The sequence below is a fragment of the Octodon degus genome, unplaced genomic scaffold, assembly GCF_000260255.1.
Source record: "Octodon degus isolate 3935 unplaced genomic scaffold, OctDeg1.0 scaffold00023, whole genome shotgun sequence".
In the NCBI taxonomy this organism is placed as follows: domain Eukaryota; kingdom Metazoa; phylum Chordata; class Mammalia; order Rodentia; family Octodontidae; genus Octodon; species Octodon degus.
In genome coordinates, this window is record NW_004524599.1 from 12,704,800 (window position 1) to 12,722,444 (window position 17,645).

The 17,645-nt window shown below is 41.0% G+C and overlaps 1 protein-coding gene across 1 annotated transcript in view; it reads left to right on the forward strand.

Moving 5' to 3' along the window:
- The window catches only part of F13a1 (coagulation factor XIII A chain), a 183,814-nt gene that overhangs the window by 80,046 nt on the left and 86,123 nt on the right, over window positions 1–17,645 (forward strand). Inside the window, exon 6 of the mRNA XM_004628451.2 lies at window positions 902–1,009. Coding sequence (XP_004628508.1) covers window positions 902–1,009 — 108 coding nt within the window. The remainder of the gene's footprint in view (window positions 1–901; window positions 1,010–17,645) is intronic.

Consider the following 17,645-nt stretch of genomic DNA (forward strand, 5'->3'; position numbering starts at 1 on the left):
GAAGAAGAAGAAGAAGAAAGAAGAAGAAGAAGAAGAAGAAGAAGAAGAAGAAGAAGAAGAAGAAGAAGAAGAAGAAGAAGAAGAAGGATTATGATCTCCAGCAAGCACTTAGATGGATAATGTGTATAGCTTCTGTATTTGAATTAGTCTCCTTTACAGTGTTATACAATATAGGTAAAAGCACCATATCTTGCTATTTAAATTCTTTTTTATTTTATAAAAGAAAAAACAATGCTTATATTGCATATTACATTTTGGCCTTCATATCTTTCTGAGGAAATTCTGGCATTTCCTGTGGTCATAGCTTTTTCTAAGAAAATGGAACTGGCTGCAAGGTTTTTCCCATGATAAGGAAACCTATGTTTTGCAGGCCTTTCTGTCTTTAGCCTTAGGGTCCACCTTTTCCCCCAGAATTGGAAACCATAGAGGCCGTTCGCTCCATGAGGCCCCTCTGCTGTTCAGAGCTGCTTGTTTTCAGGACACACAAGGACTTGTGTTGCTTTTGAGGTTGTGAGTGTTTGCGCCATCGGTCACTCCGTGCCTTGGGCACTGGAACCTGTATGTGGGAGGGAGTCTCTGCACTCACTTGCAGTTTCCTGAATAACTGCAAGTCTGCTTGTGACCCTGGAGCCCGCCAGCTGACTAGCAGCTCTGCTTGCATTTCTGGCAAGCTGCTGTGCTCTCCTTCACTTTCCTGAGAACAGGGTGTCCCCTTCCTTCCACCTTCAGTCCATAATAAAGATTATGAGATCATTATAAGGAAAATACGCATTTTATCCATTAGGTTGGAGTTATAAGGAAAATACCTATTTTTCTCCATTGGATTATAGCTCCATTTTGTTTTTCTGCAGAGAATGTCCTTCTTGAAAACTAGTCATTAAGTAGTTTCTCCTTTTTCCAGTTTGAAGATAGCATCCTGGATGCTTGCTTATACGTGATGGACAAAGCACAGATGGACCTTTCTGGTAGAGGAAACCCCATCAAAGTCAGCCGTGTTGGGTCTGCAATGGTAAGTGGTAGCTGCTGATGACTCGAATCTGTTGCACACACCATGTGGCTGAGTGCAGGCATCAGTGCATTGAGACCTGTGGAAAGAATGACTTACGCTTAATAAACTTCTCTTTGTAAGAATGTAAGTTATGACGCCCAGTATAGTTCTTGAATTGTCTGAACTTGGCTTGCAGTATAAAACCAAACTTTTATCTCAATACTGTATTTCTTCAGCTTCAGATAAATGATGATGGATATTATACTATTGAACAGTAAAATAACCTCACACTTGGGGACTAAAACATGATCATCACAAAAGTGTTAATTACTACAATCAAATGATCAGTCTGTCAAGCTTCAAGGAGCAAGAAGATGTGCAAGATACAGCACATCTGCCTCTAATAAGAGTTAGATTACATAAGATACCTATAATCCTAGCATCTATTTACCTCACAAGAGAGCTTTATCATTTATGAAGTGGGTATTGACACTTCCAGGAATCCTAGGAGTTAAGTGAGGTGGGCATTATCTTGCCATTTTATGTGAAAGGACACAGAGTCGTGGTAGTTTGTGAGTGATGTTCCCACCAGAACCCAGTCTTACTGATTCCAAATCTTTACCCATTCTACCTTTCACAGTGCTGTCTATGGAAGATCTTGAAATATCTTCAAGAATTCAGAGATCCTGAGGGGCAAGGGTTAAAAATCATTAAAAATGGAGCAAGAACTCTCAGGAGTGGTAGGCCAGGGCTAAAGAGAAGTGCATTAAACACAGCGCTGCTGTAGCCCTGGGCTCTGCTGAGCCACCCATCACATAGAGCCAGCCCTGGTACATGAAAGTATTTCTTATCTGTTTCAGGAGCAGAATAGTTCTAGAAAAATGTGAAGTTAGGTTGTATTGCATACAAAAACTATGGATATTTTTTTAAGTTTTCTAAAAATAATTCTCCCTGGAAAAAATTTATCTTTGAGTTTGTTATTATATATTCTTTTGGGTTGAAAATATGAATATGTTGGGTCTGGGGAGATAGCTGGGCAGCTGAAGCGCCTGCCTGGCAAGTGCCAGGTCTGTGCTAGATCCCGGGTACCACATGCTGTGCTCCCTGTCCCAACACCGGGTGTGACGTTGCACACCTGTAATCCCAGCACGAGGAGGCTGAGATGGGAGGATCACTACAAGTCCAAACTTCATAGCAAGACCCTGAATCAAAACAAAAAATAAAACTTTTAAAAATATGACTATGTTAACACACAATGGTTAATCTGAGTGTGATTTCTGGCTCCCTGTTAAGAATGCTGATTTTTATCTTATAAGAACTAAGCTACCTGCAAAGTTAAGATATAATAGAGCTTTAAAAGTGAAGGCAGATCATAGCATCTGAAAGCATTTGGAGGCTAGGAGAAGAGCTCAGTGGTAAAGCATGTGCTTAGTATGAGACCCTGGGCTCAATTACCAGCACCAAGTTAAATTAGCAGTGTTGCTTTCTTTTTCTCAAATTAATTTAATTGAAAAACAAATAGCAATGAGACAGTTTCAAAACCAATTAATAGGACAGTTTCAATAATTAATACATTGCATATTGTTGTCTTCATAGTGGTTATTCATACTGCAAGATGCAGACATGATATCCTGTCCAAACACTATTAATACGAATCTTTCTTCTCATTGAATTAAGAGAAAGTAGCCATATATCTATCCCAACCACTTTGTATACACAGATACAAAATGGTCCCTTGTTTGTATCCTCCTTCTCTGCCTAGTCCTGTCAGAGATGGGTATTACATTACCATTTAAATATTGTCAGTGCATGAATTCAGCAAAATAATCCAAGGTAGTCCAGTAGTCCATAATAGTAGTGGGTTATTCGTAGGACTGGAAATGTCAGAAGTTGTTGACTTGAGCCTTTTATAGCTCAGCATATTAATATGGCTTTACTTTTTTTTTTTTTTTTTTTCGGAACCGGGATTGACCTCAGGACCCTGCGCTTGCCAGGGTATCACTTATTCCACTGAGCCATCTCCCCAGCCCTTATGGCTTTACTTTTCATACCTTGTTATTATACTTTTTCTGCTGGATGGTTAAGACCAAGATAAAACAAGCCCTACATAACAAGAAATGTAACTTTTGTATCTGACAAGGTCAGTCAAATCCCCTCAAGATTTACCCTGAAACCCTGTACTTCAGTTTGTAGATCTTTTGTCAGTGTCAGCCATGTGAATGAGTCACGACCATTGTTCGACCAATTTGCTCTCTGTGAAAGCCTGAGAGAATGTTTTCTCTCCATGTGACTCTCTTAGGCACACTCTACATCATCGATCACTTTCCTCTGTGGCCCCATAATCTTCTTGATCAGAAAATTTGGGACATCACTAAATTACGGGATGTCACAGTACAGGTTCTCTTATGTCCTGAGTCCTCACTGACCTTGAAAGGCTAGAGCCAAAATGTTGGCTGTCCTTGTAGCCTTTCTTTTTCTCTAATTTTTCATCTGCAAACTTAAGTTGTTAACCCTCCAGAAGAGAAGCTTAATGATATTATCACCCTATAGCATAGACAGTTGAGCTTAGCCTCACTATCTGTTTGAATATCGGACATCTTACATATAGCCTGGAACAGGTATTTTCCATCAAGTATTGATACGTTAAACTTTAAATCCCTACAGAATGTGAAGGAAAAAAAGAAAAAATAAAAATATTTTTAATGGAATCAACAATTACATATTTTTACACAGAAATTTAGAAATTTAACCATATACAGCATTGTAGCAGGACAGTCCTATGACATTTTTGTTTCTTGTCTCTTGTTTTCATTTGTTACCCTTTTTTTAAACAAACATTTACTTGAGAGACAGTATGGCAGTAATTGGTATGACATGACAAACAGTATGTATCTAGAAGACCAGAATGACAGGCTTTCCAAGCATGACCCTAGTATTACACACTGCTATCTTCAGTGCAGTTCCTTAGTTCACTAGTATCAGCATATATAGTTAGTCAGGGTGAGAATCCTTCCAATTAACTGCTAGTTTCAAAAACCTGCTGAAGATTCTCTGGATCATTGCCTTAACCATCTTGTGCATATAAATGTATGGTTTTGCCCCTGTCATGTTTCCTAGCTTTTCTCCTTGCCCTCTCTTCATTGTCTAATACTTAAGGTTTCACTTTCGTTTTTTTTTTTTTTTTTTTTTTGGTTCGGAACCAGGGATTGAACTCAGCCCCTTGCACTTGCAATGGAAGCGTTTATTCCACTGAGCCATCTCCCCAACCTATGCTTTCCTTTTAATTGTGCTATACCTTTCCATTTTTATTTCTTCTTTTGAGTTCTTACACTAGGGAGACCATACATGTCAGTCTGGTTTATTTCACTTATGAATATATCTTCAAGTGGCATCCACTTAAATATAAAGGCTTTCAGTTTATCATTCTTTATAGCTGAGTAATACTCCATTGTATAAAAATACCGCATCTTTTTCATCCGTTCCTCAGGTGATGGGCATTTTGGCTGTTTCCAAGTTTAGCTATCACACATTGTGCAGGCAGTGTTGTTTTCTGTTGTTCATTTGTGTTGCATAATGAAAAGGCAATGAGTTTAAAGACTCTGGTTTTTTGTAATACCCATTTGTGACACACACGCTAGACCTGCAATCAGTCAGCTGTCCGCTGTTTTCCTAAGTTGAACACAAGACTCCACCCTTCCTTCTTTCTCCTTGGAACTTTCTGTGATGAACTTGCCATCCATCAGAAAGCAAGCAGTGGCTAGCAATGGTGAAACATGTGTGAATTTCTTCCTAATGTTCTAAAACGGCTTGCTTCTCGGCCCCCGTTGCTCGCATGTATTTTCACAAACCCAGACATCAGTGCCTGACACAAACCAATGTACATAGGAAGCAAAAAAAGGGACATCTCACTGAACCCTGTCCGCAGTGGCGCTTGGCCAGGTGGCAGCTGGCAAGTGCTGAATTAGGTAGGCAGCGCTAACTGCCAATGGCCTTGCAGTTGGATTAGTGCTAAAAAAAATCTATAAAGCCCTAATTTTGAAAATGTGTATCCCAATTGCAACGTTTGAAAGTAGAGAAAATAATTTCTTTGGGGGAATAGTTTGGTCCTGGTTTGCTTAGTCTGGGGACGGGGACCACTTGGACATTAAGAGGGCGAGGTCTGGCCCCAAGCAAGTTTAGGCGCTGTCTCCATGTATACCACACCATGGTTTATGTCTGCAGGAGGTTTAGCAAACCCTTTGCTGTCTGTTACCTCCTTTTTCCCTTAGAATAGCCCTGTGAGCCTTTCCAAAATCCATGCACTTACAGTGATTTTTAAAACTAATGTAAGGAGCCTCCAAGAAATCAATGAAAAGATGCCACTCAGAAAAAAAAAAAAACTGTTTTGCAATCATTCTGGCAGTTCTCTTCCTGTTTACAAATCCTGGAAACATCATAAAATTTTCAAGTCAAGTAATATACCAAGAGGAAAAAAAAAATCCTGTGAATGACTTAATTAAAGATTAATTTGAAGTGTCAAGAAATGTATTTAGAGAGCCCAGCAAGAAGGTGTTTGAGGTTCCGAGAATCAAGCTAGATTCCAAATCGCCGAGCACATGGGCCCACAGATGGGTTCTCTGGGGCCAGGCTCAGGCCAAGAAGAAACTAAGTCCACTGCAAGGCATGTCCTGAGTGCCTCTGAGATGCCTCAGCCTGACCAGCAAGGACGAGAATTCCTCTCAAGGAGCATGAAAGCCTGAAGAGAAAGACACATGCAACGTACAAATCAAGGAGTAACACATCGACTTCATGATGCCAAGACAAGGATGGGAGCAGACAGAATGCTCCCCACAGCAGCTGTTGCCAGGCGACAGTGAGGAGGAGCAGCTCAGCCCTGGTTAGAGCCCTGGAGCACATTGTACAGGAGGACGTGACTGTGGCCCCTTGGCCAAACTGACTTCCTGTGGTCAGATCCAAGTCTAGCACTGACTATTGCAAAGGAGTGGCAGGAAAGAAGTGGTGCATGCTGCTGAAAGAACACAGAAAATGACCTGAGTTATGCAGACTTCCTAATGTGATAATAAAATGTGCTTGGATTTGAACTGCGCAATCTACTGATGAAACTACTGTGGCGCAGCACTTGAGCCTGGGCTGTCACTCCACTGCTCAGAGCAGCCTTGTTCATGGCAGAATGCATGGTAGCTTCCCTGGCCTCTACCCAAGAGGTGTCTGCAACACACACATTCATGTGTCAGTTGCTACATCCAGAACTGTCTCCATATATTGTAAAATGTCCCTTTGGGGTAGAAGTCACCCCCCAGGAGGACCAGAGAATCAACCCCCTCTATGATTCGGTTTTCCTACGTGTGAAATGAAAAAAAAATACTGTCTTTTTTTCTGCTTGGAAAAACAATATTAATTTGCTCAGAACCTGCTGATTTTCAATCCTTTAGGGAGAGAAAGTGCAGGCACCATGACACGGGAAGGGGCTGGGCCCAGGTTGGAAAGCGGCACCTTAGCTCTGGTCCTGCTGCTCAGCCTGCACTGGGTCACCAGGGCAAAGCCGTTGACTGCAGCACACGCTTCTCCATCCTCACAGTGAAATTTGGTCTCTGTGCCAACTGACTGCATCTGCATTTCTCTTAGCCAACAACAATCACAATGCTCTCTTTGCTTCTGTTTTTTCTCTTATAAATTAAGTATCCTCTTGTCACTCGGGATTGCTATTATTCTGCTTTCAAGTGAAAGTAGAGAAAATTGGTGACAATCTGGACAGTCTTGGACTGCTGGACTTTCCCAAAAGAAAAAATGCCAAATCCTGCCATCCCCTTGTCTGAGGAATGGGCTTGAGATGTTACGAGCGCACATAAGCTAACTCCTATCTGGGTTTTTCTAAGTACTGAGAAGTGCATTTTGCCAATGTACACGACAGACTTTTTAAAAAAGAGAAAAGCAAGAGGAAATTAGAAAAAAGGAGAAACTTACCCAGAGTTGTACTTTGTCCCTTAAGTTATACCCCTGAATGACTGGAATTTTTAAAATCTCATTTCTAACGTGACAGTCCCCACCAAGAAAATTTCCAGGAAATGTGCCAGAAAAAGTTAAGAAGGAAGCCTTGTGTCATCTGAACACTTCCTTCCTTCACATGGCAGCAGCAGAGGATTCTGTTTCTACCCCTAACTTCCTGTGAAGCAGCTGGACATGCACTCTGAGCTCCCAGGCAGGCTACCAGAACAGTGGTGCCATGACATTTTATGACAAGGACAGCATGTCCCAGCAAGAGGGGATGACAGTGACAATAGCCTGTCATTACCCCTGGGTGGTTACCTGTGTGTGTCTGCTTCTGCCCCACATCTGATGGGATCTGGCAGTGATGGGAGGAGAAGGGCTCCCCTAGGGATGTGCGGCTGCCACAACGCTGTCCTCATTACTGCAGGTAACTTCTTGCTTAGTCACTTTGAAATCCTTGGACGTCTCAACTTAAAGCAGGTTTGCTCTTACGGGTTAAGCTCTTATCATTAGGAGACCTGTACTGAAACTAGCACAGGAGATCTGGAAGCCTCTGCTGGGGTCTTTTGGGTGATGTTATTTGCTCAGGGTCACATAGCAAGCAAGTAGCTAGACTAGCAGCGGACACTGTCCTTACTCTCAGGCCATATTTCTTTAGAGGGTCACTGCCGAAGTATCACTGCCAGTAACACAATTACTATGTCAAATGGAATAGCTGATCCTAGAAAAGAGCAAGATTTCCAGAAACAGCGCCCAGGATAGATGAATTCTGAAGAGAATGAACAAGTGAAGAAAGATATGGATTACAGGATTCTCAACAGCCAGAAGCACTGTCTTTCTGGGCAAGAGGTCCCACGAGGATTAGGAACCAAATGTGGTTGATGGCTGTGGTGCTGGTGGTGGATGGGGATAGGAATGGTGGTGGCAGCAGAGGTGGTGACCCTGGGACTTATGGTTGTCTGGCTGGTGACGGTGATGGTGATAGTGACGGTGACAGTGGTGATGCAATAGTAATTATAGTGGCGGTGGTGACATCAGTGGTAGTGGCGGGGCTGATGGTGGTGGTATAGGTGGTGGTGGCAGTGATGGTGGCAGTGGGGGGGTGGATGACAATGGTGGTGATGACACTGATGGCAGTGTTATTCGATGCCTATTTATTCAGTCAACAAGTATTTATCCAGAATCTACCAGTCTAGGTACTGGTGTACAACTGTGAGCAGAATGTAGTTTCTGCCTTCACAGTGCTTATGGTCTCATAGAGAAGACAAACAAGTAAATAGAAAACTTCAATACAGCAAATCATTTGATAAAAACAAGCATAGGATTGTGTGGGAAAGCAAGTCTCTAATTTTCAGCTCAAAGTTTCCCTCGGACGAAACACTGACCTACTGAGCATTGGGGTATTAGATCAAAAGAAAGAAAAATGGTTGACAAGACTTCATAGCAATAATAATCCATGCTGTGCATCATGGTGACCCTTTCTCTATGGTGCACATTATCTCCAAATTGTAGTCATAAAAATGTACTAGGAGGTATTATGAGTTGTTCTTTAGTGGGCTTATTTATTTCACAATCCAAAATACATAAGTTTGCTGTAACTAAAATTTGTGCCTTGGATCTCAGCACTTAAGAGTTACTTAATCCCATACTACTGTATTTTAATTCAATTCTATAAGAAAAAGTAATAGTAGGGAAATTTTTGGAAAATGAGAGGGGAGAAAGTTGTAAGAACAATTGCATGTCTTAAAATTCCAGGACGCTGCACTCTCCCCATCCTGGACTGTCCAGCATAACCCGAGGAGTACACATTTATTTTTAACCCTGATCTTTTGCTAATATTGAGCCAAGATGCATCATTAATCCCCATTAATACCGTGCTCCAACTGTGCCCTGGGGAATTAACTTTCAAACAAACACTTTAAACCAATTGGTGTCCTATGTGCTCTTTAGCGTTGTTTAAAAACTCTTGAATTGCAACTAGTAAATCTAACTGAGCACAAGAGAAAATAGGTCCTGGATTCCTGTAGAGGCCAGTACAAGCTGAATGACCCTTGAGACCAAATGAGCTTCAAAGCTCCCAATTCTCAAGTGTCTATGATCTCATAAATTGAAAATAAAGCTATTTTATTTTGTCAATTTTTCCTCCTTTTTGCAATGTTTTATTTTCTTTCCATGCAGGAAAAAGCCAACCATGACATTCCTACTTTAATATGTTGCCAAGCAACTCCTATTTTACTGTAAAATCATATTCTTACATTTTTTCCTCCAGTTGTTTACTTGCTTATTCTGAACAAGAAGCTCCACATTCACTAAAAGCCTCTTCAGGTAACAACTTTAATTACAAATATTCACATTACATTTACACATTTTCTTAAGTTAGAAATTCCACACCTGAGTCATCCCACATAACTTTAAAGTGATAAATAAATGCATAAAATCTATCCACTGATGGTACCACCAACTCAACATACTTCACTAAATTTTTTTTTTTAAATTTTAAAATGTACAAATCAATATCTGACTTCTCCTCTGGTTCATAAAGCAGCTAAAACCCTCTTTCTTAGAATGAAGAGGAATCTGGGGATCCAGGTGCTCAAAGACCATTGGGCCTACCTTTTGGCCACTGGAGAGCATTTTGCCATATGGATCTTAGGGTTTTCTTTTCTTTTGAAGAGTAAAAACAAATAGCAGAAACAAAGACTGAAATAGGACAACATATAGCAGTACATATGTTACAGATTTTAAAATGAGAATAGCTACTTTAAAATGGCTGTTATATTTATTTTTATCTTCAGAGCTATTGCTCAGATTAACAGAAATAGTTATGCAAGATTGGACAAATAATTAATTATTAGCACTTCATTTCAAGAAATCTTAACTTTTTCTATTTTCTTGTCTTCTTTACTTTTTAAATTTAATTTTATTTTGAACTGTAAAAACAGATGCAAAAATAAATAGAAAAATAACAGAAACAGGGTGACATTCAACAATACAAATGTATTGGTTGTTGTATGATCTTTTTATCGTCAAATCTGTTGCCAGGTTAACAGATATAGTTATGCAAGATTGGGGAAATAATTGAATATTGACATTTGATTTCAAGAAATCTTAATTTTTTCCTTGTCTTCTCTTGTTTTAATTTATCATAAAGAGAGTATAATAATTGATAAGACATTAGAAACAGTACACATTAAGAAGACTAGGATGTGGATCTTAGTTTTTGAGAAACTTCATCTTTCTAAAAGAGCAATAATAATTTATCTCTCAATACTTTAATCTATTTTTTATTTGGTACAGGCTCTCTATATGCAGTTTGGACCTGTAGTGATCCTCCTGTCTCAGCCTCCCACCTGCTGGAATTACAGGCGTGGGTCACTACACCTCGTTTTGGTGGTCAGCACAGCACATGGTTCACAGGATTGAACCTGGGTCCTTGCACTTGCCAGGCAGGCACTTAGACCGCCAAACTGTCTCCCTAGCCCTACTTCCCAATTCTTCTCTGTCTGGCTTGTCGATCTGAACTTGTACACTGATGATGGCTGTGGCGGTGGTGGTGCTGGTGGTGGTGGCTGTCCTTGCCAGCTATCGGATCCATGATAGAGCTGATCTTATTTATAGAACTTCTGTGGTAACCAAGTCTATCAGCTTTTGTTCCACATGGTCATTGTGCAGCTCCGTGAGTTGTGCACATGAACCTCAGGAAAGGCATTTCTCAGTCTGATGGCAGAGAAAGGAAAAAAGCCTTGGTGCTTTTTGTCACCTTCCCAGTGCCAGCGCAATTCAACAGGCAGCAGCACCCAGGTGACAACTTTTGAGTACTTTCCTAATTAGTGTTAGTGAAAACTGCTATGACCAACCAGCATGGTAAATAATGAATTTCCAATTCTAAGTGGGTTTTTAAGCCCTTAGAGCTAAAATCAAAGTGTTCCTAAGGATGATGGACATTGCTATGGTTCTAGTGAGCAGGAATTCAGTGACGAGGGAAAGCTTGAGAAAGCTCTCTCATCCATTTCCAAACAAGCGTAACACCAAGGAGCTACCTTATTAGACAGGAATTTTCATTACTGTTTTCTGAAACTGTTTTTAACACTTCATACTCTATAGAAAGCCATTTAGAAAGCAGAATTTACCAAATAGAAAGTATCTTCATTCCCATTGTTGTAAAATAATATCCATCCCATAAATAACCAATGTGCAGATGGAAAGACTGAGGTGTCAGAAAGCTAAATAACTACCCAAGGGCACCTGCAGCACTGGACATAGATTTCCGGTCACCTGACTCCACGGCTGCATATAAAAATATTAATTTCCCCTGGATTTGTCTTTCCATATCATATAAGCTTCTCGGTACACATATCGTATGTCTTACAAGCTCTGTCTAATTCAGTCCTTCTCTTTAGGGAGGAGGGACAGTGAGCTGCTCAGACATCATTTTTTTTCTCTAATGGTAAAAGCCAGCAAAGTAATGAAGTTTCCATTTGTGGGCAAACAGCTTGGTTTCTCAATTATTAAGGTTACATTCCTTATGCCTGTGCTTCCCATATTTTTGGAGAAAAACAGACATTTATTACAAGCCATCTCTCGAATCTGATAATCATAGACAATCTAAATGTCTGCTTTCCCTGAATTGCTTCCTGGAATGAGGTTGCAGCGCAGCATCTATTTTGTAATCACATAGGCTATTTCTGAAACACGGGGGAGCGTGCTGCTCAGCTCCCCCTCCAAGCTGTGCAGGCAGAGTTGCTGCATCTCCTGGGACAAATGTCCCCATGGTAGAGAGACAGGAGACAAAGAGCCAGCAAGGCCCTCAGGGATCCAGCCTGTGTGCCCTTTGCGTCTCTTCCTGTGTTCTTCTCCTTGGTCTTACCCTAATGTTCTTCTCTGTCCTCAGACCCCTGGCTCTGAGTTTTCCCCTACCCATCTACTCTTTCCCTTTGAATATTTCTGTAATCCTGTTCTGTACCACCTGGCCTGACACTGGGCAGCCATTGGCAAAGCAACGAGAAAAGACAACAGTGAGAGCTTGAACTCTCAATTTCTCTTTCCCTTGGTCCACACTGGCCATTTCTTTTATGATTACCAATTAGTAAAGTATGCTGTGGCCAAATAAGACTTCTCAGTGACTGAGGGATGCTCAGCTAAAAATTTCTTATAATAGTTATCATAGTAAATGAACCTAATTACCACCCCTGTCATTCTTGTGATGTATGTACACTGAAGGAAAATTGCATAACAGTAATTATATGCTTAAAAACATAAATTAGTACTTGCTGGTGGTTTTATAAAGTTGAAGTAAAGCTTACCAATAGTGAAAACCATGAAAATAAAATGCACAACTCCATGGCCTTTGATGGGCAAAATCACTATCCGGTTGAAAGATGAACATTTTCATCTGCTTAGAAGAAATTCCTTTGAGTTCCTTCTGAGGAACCTGCAACTCCTGCAACAAACACTGGACTGTCACAGACTAGATTCCTGCAATAGACTAGATTTACCTATTCTGTTTTTGGTTTTGTTTGTCTTTTTATTAATACAAGTTTGCAGCACATAATGATTGCGTTTTTTGTTGCATTTCTTGTTGTTCGTGATGTCTCCAGAGAGGAAGCCCGCGCACAGCACAGCTTAACTCCCTTTCGTCCCCTGCCCCTCCTTTCTGTCCAAGCTCTGTCCATCTCTACATCACCTGTCCGTTTGAGAAGGACCTTGCCCACTGCTGCCTATAACCTAGATTTACCTATTTTTAAATGTCACTTAAACGGACTCAATTAGTAGTATACATGGAGCTGACTTCTTTTATTCAGTTGCTGCCTGTGTCTTCAATTTCATCCTCACTATTACTGATGCATTTGTCTATCTTTTACTAGTACAGTCCAACATTTTATGTTCCAATCAAATTTTATCTGTGGATACAAACTCAAATCTCATACAACTGTCTATAAATACTAATTTTTTTAACTACTTCAAAATGGAAAACATCTCTTCATCTTTCAGGCTGGACAAAAACACATGGTCCCTGAGTTTGCTCATCTCAGGTTTGGAGCCCCTTCGCCACCCCATAACTCATGTTATAATAGCTAATTCATAAAGTAAACACTAAATATCTGCTGAACAAATCAATAGCATCCAACCACAAATGATAGAAAACCCAAAGAATCGCTATGCTTATCGGTTGTAACATTCTAAGGACCCGTAAATCTTTGGATTTTGCCTTCCTTGAGAGCTTGTGACAACACAGTTGTCTTAATTCCTTTCTCATTGTTGACACAAGACACCCAACACCTACAAGCTAAAGGAGGGAAGGTTTATTTTAGCTCATGGTTTGTGGAGATTTCTGTCCATAGTTGGTGGCCCCAAGATAGGGTTGTATGGTAGAAGGACATTGCAGAGGAAAAACAGCTCATGGCAAAGTAGACAGGAGCCAGAACCAGGGAAGCAGCAATAGTAACACACCCTTTTTTCTGTCCCATTATATTCCCTCCAGACTACAAGCCGATTGGATGATGCTACCCACACTCAGGTTGGGGCTCACATTATCTACAGCTGCAACAGTGCTGACCCAATTTGTTATTGTTCACCCTAATCCAGCCTCGTAAACCCATGATCCAGCCACCTCTCCCAGCCCCCACCTGTGAGCCTGTTAGGTTTTGGGGGGACACCTAAATGAAATCTAGATAAACAGGATTCATTGCTGTGTTGCTACTGTGAATCTTGAAATAGTCTTCCAACTTTGTTTCTTAGTATTGTTTTGGTGTTTCTAGATCCTGTACATTTTTACCTAAGTTTTAGAAACATCAATTTCAAAATATCTCATGACTTGCTATTATACTGCTTTAATGTAGCAAAACTATTACAGGTAGTTTACATCCATTCTCCAGTGATATCACATCCACTCAGCACAACTTATAGAGTACCCACCATGGTTTAGCCCTGGAAATAAGATGTCAAAAGGGTAACTTACTGTTATAGTCTGGGTTTATAAGGGAAAAGATTTAATACAGGTTACAAAATATGTAGGTGTATTTTATATCCACACAAAAAGTCAAATGCAGAAGAGTGCAGATTTGTCTACATACTGCAGACCCAAAGAATCCAGCTGAGGGCCTGGATCCCCCTTGGCATTGGCCTCCACGCGTCCAACTGGAGACCCAGAGCCCACAACAATGTCTCGAGCAAGTCTGTATCAAAGATCTGTGCTGGGAAGGCCCAAAGGTCAGGGTGGAAGCTAAAAAGTCCGCACCAGCAGGATGAAAGATCTGTGCCAGCAGGCTGAGGGGTCTGCACTGGAGCCAGAAAGTGACGCTCAAGGTAAAGACCAGAGCTCCCCCCCAAAAATTGTAACCATCCTCAGTGACGGTAGGTCCTGAGCTCCACTGACAGTGAGAACAGCTGAGTCCATGCCAGGAGAATCTGCAGGACAAGCATCTCTGGAGAACCAACGGCACACCCTCTTCCCTGCCAGTCCCTTTCGTGCTGCTGGCAGCAATCCTCAGTAGATCTTCCACACCCAGCACCATGCTGACTGAGTTCAGCTGCGTGTTACCAGCTGACCATTATTTAATCCACCACACTTGCTTTCTCTTCCTTCCTTCTGGGAACATGCAGTCTCATCATGGGAGCCAAGATGGTGAAACCAGTGGCACAGTACAGTGTGATAAATAGGAAGGTAAGTCTTAAGCACAGGTTATCAAGTGAGCAAGATGTAAAGATATCACAACGATAGATTAATAAGTCCAGAATGAAACCAACTGAGTTTTAGAGAGTCGATAGGGCAGTCACCAAGCGCAGTAGCAGCAAGGAAGAAAACAGCCTGTTCACCCCACACTATGCCTTTCTTTCCCTTTGGATCCAATGTGTGGCCCAATCCCTCATCCATGGGACATCTCCCTGTCCTTGCTGCACAACTTGGTGCAAAGCAGAGCAGCACAGGAGGCAGACCTCTATCTCCCCAAACCAATGGGGTTTCCAAATTCATTTTCTAGAACAGCTTTTTAAGATACAAGTTGAGCCCAAATGCATAAAAAACAAAGTGGAGCAGCAGTTATGGAGGAGAGGAGGTGACAGTGGCCCCACCGCCAATACCCAGTCCTCTCCAACCTCGGCCTGCCCAACACAGGAGCTACTGAGGCTTATTTCCAAGCCCCTCAAGTGTCATGGGCCCCAGCCAGACACCCACCTGCCACTCCTCACTATGACTAAGATCGGTCAGCCCTAGACTGTGGCTGAAGATTTGTGGTTCAACAAACCTGGGAAGTAACTTTACAAAGAATAATTCTTCTTTCCAAATTTAATTATGTGCTTTGACAATAATTCATGTTACCCACAATTTATCTCCTATAGTCTTTGAGAAACTAGTGTAGAGAAGATGAAGTAGGTAACTGTTTTCGAAAAGAGTTACAGAAAATCTAGGCCTTATGAGAATATAACTTTTAACAGTGAAATTTAACAGGATATAATAGGTTTATAATAGAGAAAAGTCATTTCATAAGAGCCACATAAAATGCTTATGCAAGGGGAAAAATATCTTTACATATTCACAAAGAAGCAGACAATGGATTGTAACTACCCAAAAATGTAAATATCTGTGCAACAGGAAGTAGGAAAATCAAGAAAGGTCACATTTCTTTGTCACCATCCAGTGAAAACCTCCTCAAGCCCTCATGACCAAAACTGGAATGAAGTGCAGTGTGAATTGAGCTGTAAGGCTCTTCTGGGCCTCAGCACCACACAGAACCTCGGGACTGTCCTTACCCCAGGCTGGAGGTCTGCCTCCTGTGGCTCTAGAGCCATCCCAAGATGAGCGCAGACCCTCTTGGCACACCCCCCTCAACCCTGCACAGATCATTGCCTCTGCTTCTCCCTGGATCTGAACAAACCCAGAATCACCAGCCACGGATATACACCTTGAAATTAGCCATAACTCACCCACTGGGCATCTTATCAGACACAGCAAGAGAATTTTTTTGTTAATTATATACCCATATAGTTCATTGCTTGGTGCTATCATACACGATATTGTTTTCCAATTTATTTATTTATATTTTTTAAATAATCTTATTGAGAAATAAATAGCAATGAGACAATTTCAAAACTGATTACTAGCACAGTTTCAATAATTAATACATTGCATGTTGTTGTCTTAGTGGTTATTTATTGTACAAGATGCAGATATGATATCCTGTCCACAAACACTATTAGAACAAATCTCCCTATTCAGTGATCCAAGAGAATGTAGCTGTGTATCTATCTTAACTATTTTGAACATACAGATACAAAATGGTCATTCATTTGTATCCCCTTTTTGTTTAGTTTTGTCAGAGCAGGGTATTCCATTGTCATTTAAATATTGTAGGTGCCTGAATTCAGCCAAATATTCCAATGTAGTCCAGTAGTCCATAATAGTAGTGGGTTTTCTGTAAGACTGGAAATGACAGAAGTTGTTGACTTGGCCAGGAAGGTGGGTCAGTGAAATAAATGCTTGCCTGGCAAGTGCAAGGGCCTGAGTTCAATCCCCAGATCCACCAAAAAAGAAAAAAGAGAAAATAAAAGAAGTTGTTGACTTGAGCCTTTTATAGCTTAGCATATTAATATGGCTTTATTTTTTATACTTCATTTTTGTACTTTTCTACTGGGTGGTTAAGACCAAGATAAAACAAGACCTATATAGCAAATAACGTAACTTCTAAATTTCTGTGTAAAAATATCTGTTTATTCCTATTTTTAAATATTTTATTTTTTTTAACTTTTTTTCCTCATATTCTGTAGGGACTTAAAGTTTAACATATCAATACTGGATGGGAAAATACCTGTTCTATGTTACGCCTAAGATGTTCTATATTCAGACAGATCGTGAGGTTAAGCTCAACTGCCTAGGTTGTAGGGTAAAATTAAAAAGTTTCTTATGGATAGTTAATAACCTAAGTTCGCAGACCAAAAATTAGAGAAAAAGAAGGGCTGCAAAGATGGCCAACATTTTGGCCCTAGCCTTTCAAGGTCAGTGAGGACTCAGGACATAGGAGAACCTGTACTGTAACATCATGTAACTCAGTTGTGGCCCAAATCTTCTGATCAAGGAGGTTATGGGGCCACAGAGGAAAGTGATATAGCGTGTGTGTAAGGAGAGTCACATGGAGATTTCATTCTTTCAGGCTTTCACAGAGAGCAAACTGGTCAAGCAGTGGCCGTGACTCATCCACATGGCTGACACTGACAAAAGATCTACAAACTGCAGTACAGCGTTTCAGGATACAGGGGATTTGACTGACCTTATCAGACACAGCAAAAGAATTGCAACTACTCTCTGCCTTGCAATGAATACTGGGGAAAAGTTTTAACTGTTCCAAGAAGGACAAAGCCTCTACAGTAATTATATTCTCTCTCTTTCGATCCTCCTGTTTTCAGCCTCCCAAGTGCTGGGATTACAGGCACGTGCCACCATGTCCAGTCTCAGTCACTGTCTCAGCCGGCCCAACACGGCTGGCAGGGATCGATCCCCGGCCACTGCACTGCGCCTCAGCAGGTGCATTATCTGCTGAGCTATCTGGAGGGCCCAGTAATTATATTCTCATTTGAGAAGTTAAATGCAGTTGGCATCTTTATATATCTGCTACCAACATACTTTGTGGATCATCCTTTTTCCCTATTTGGTAAAAAGGAAGGAAGGAAGGAAGGA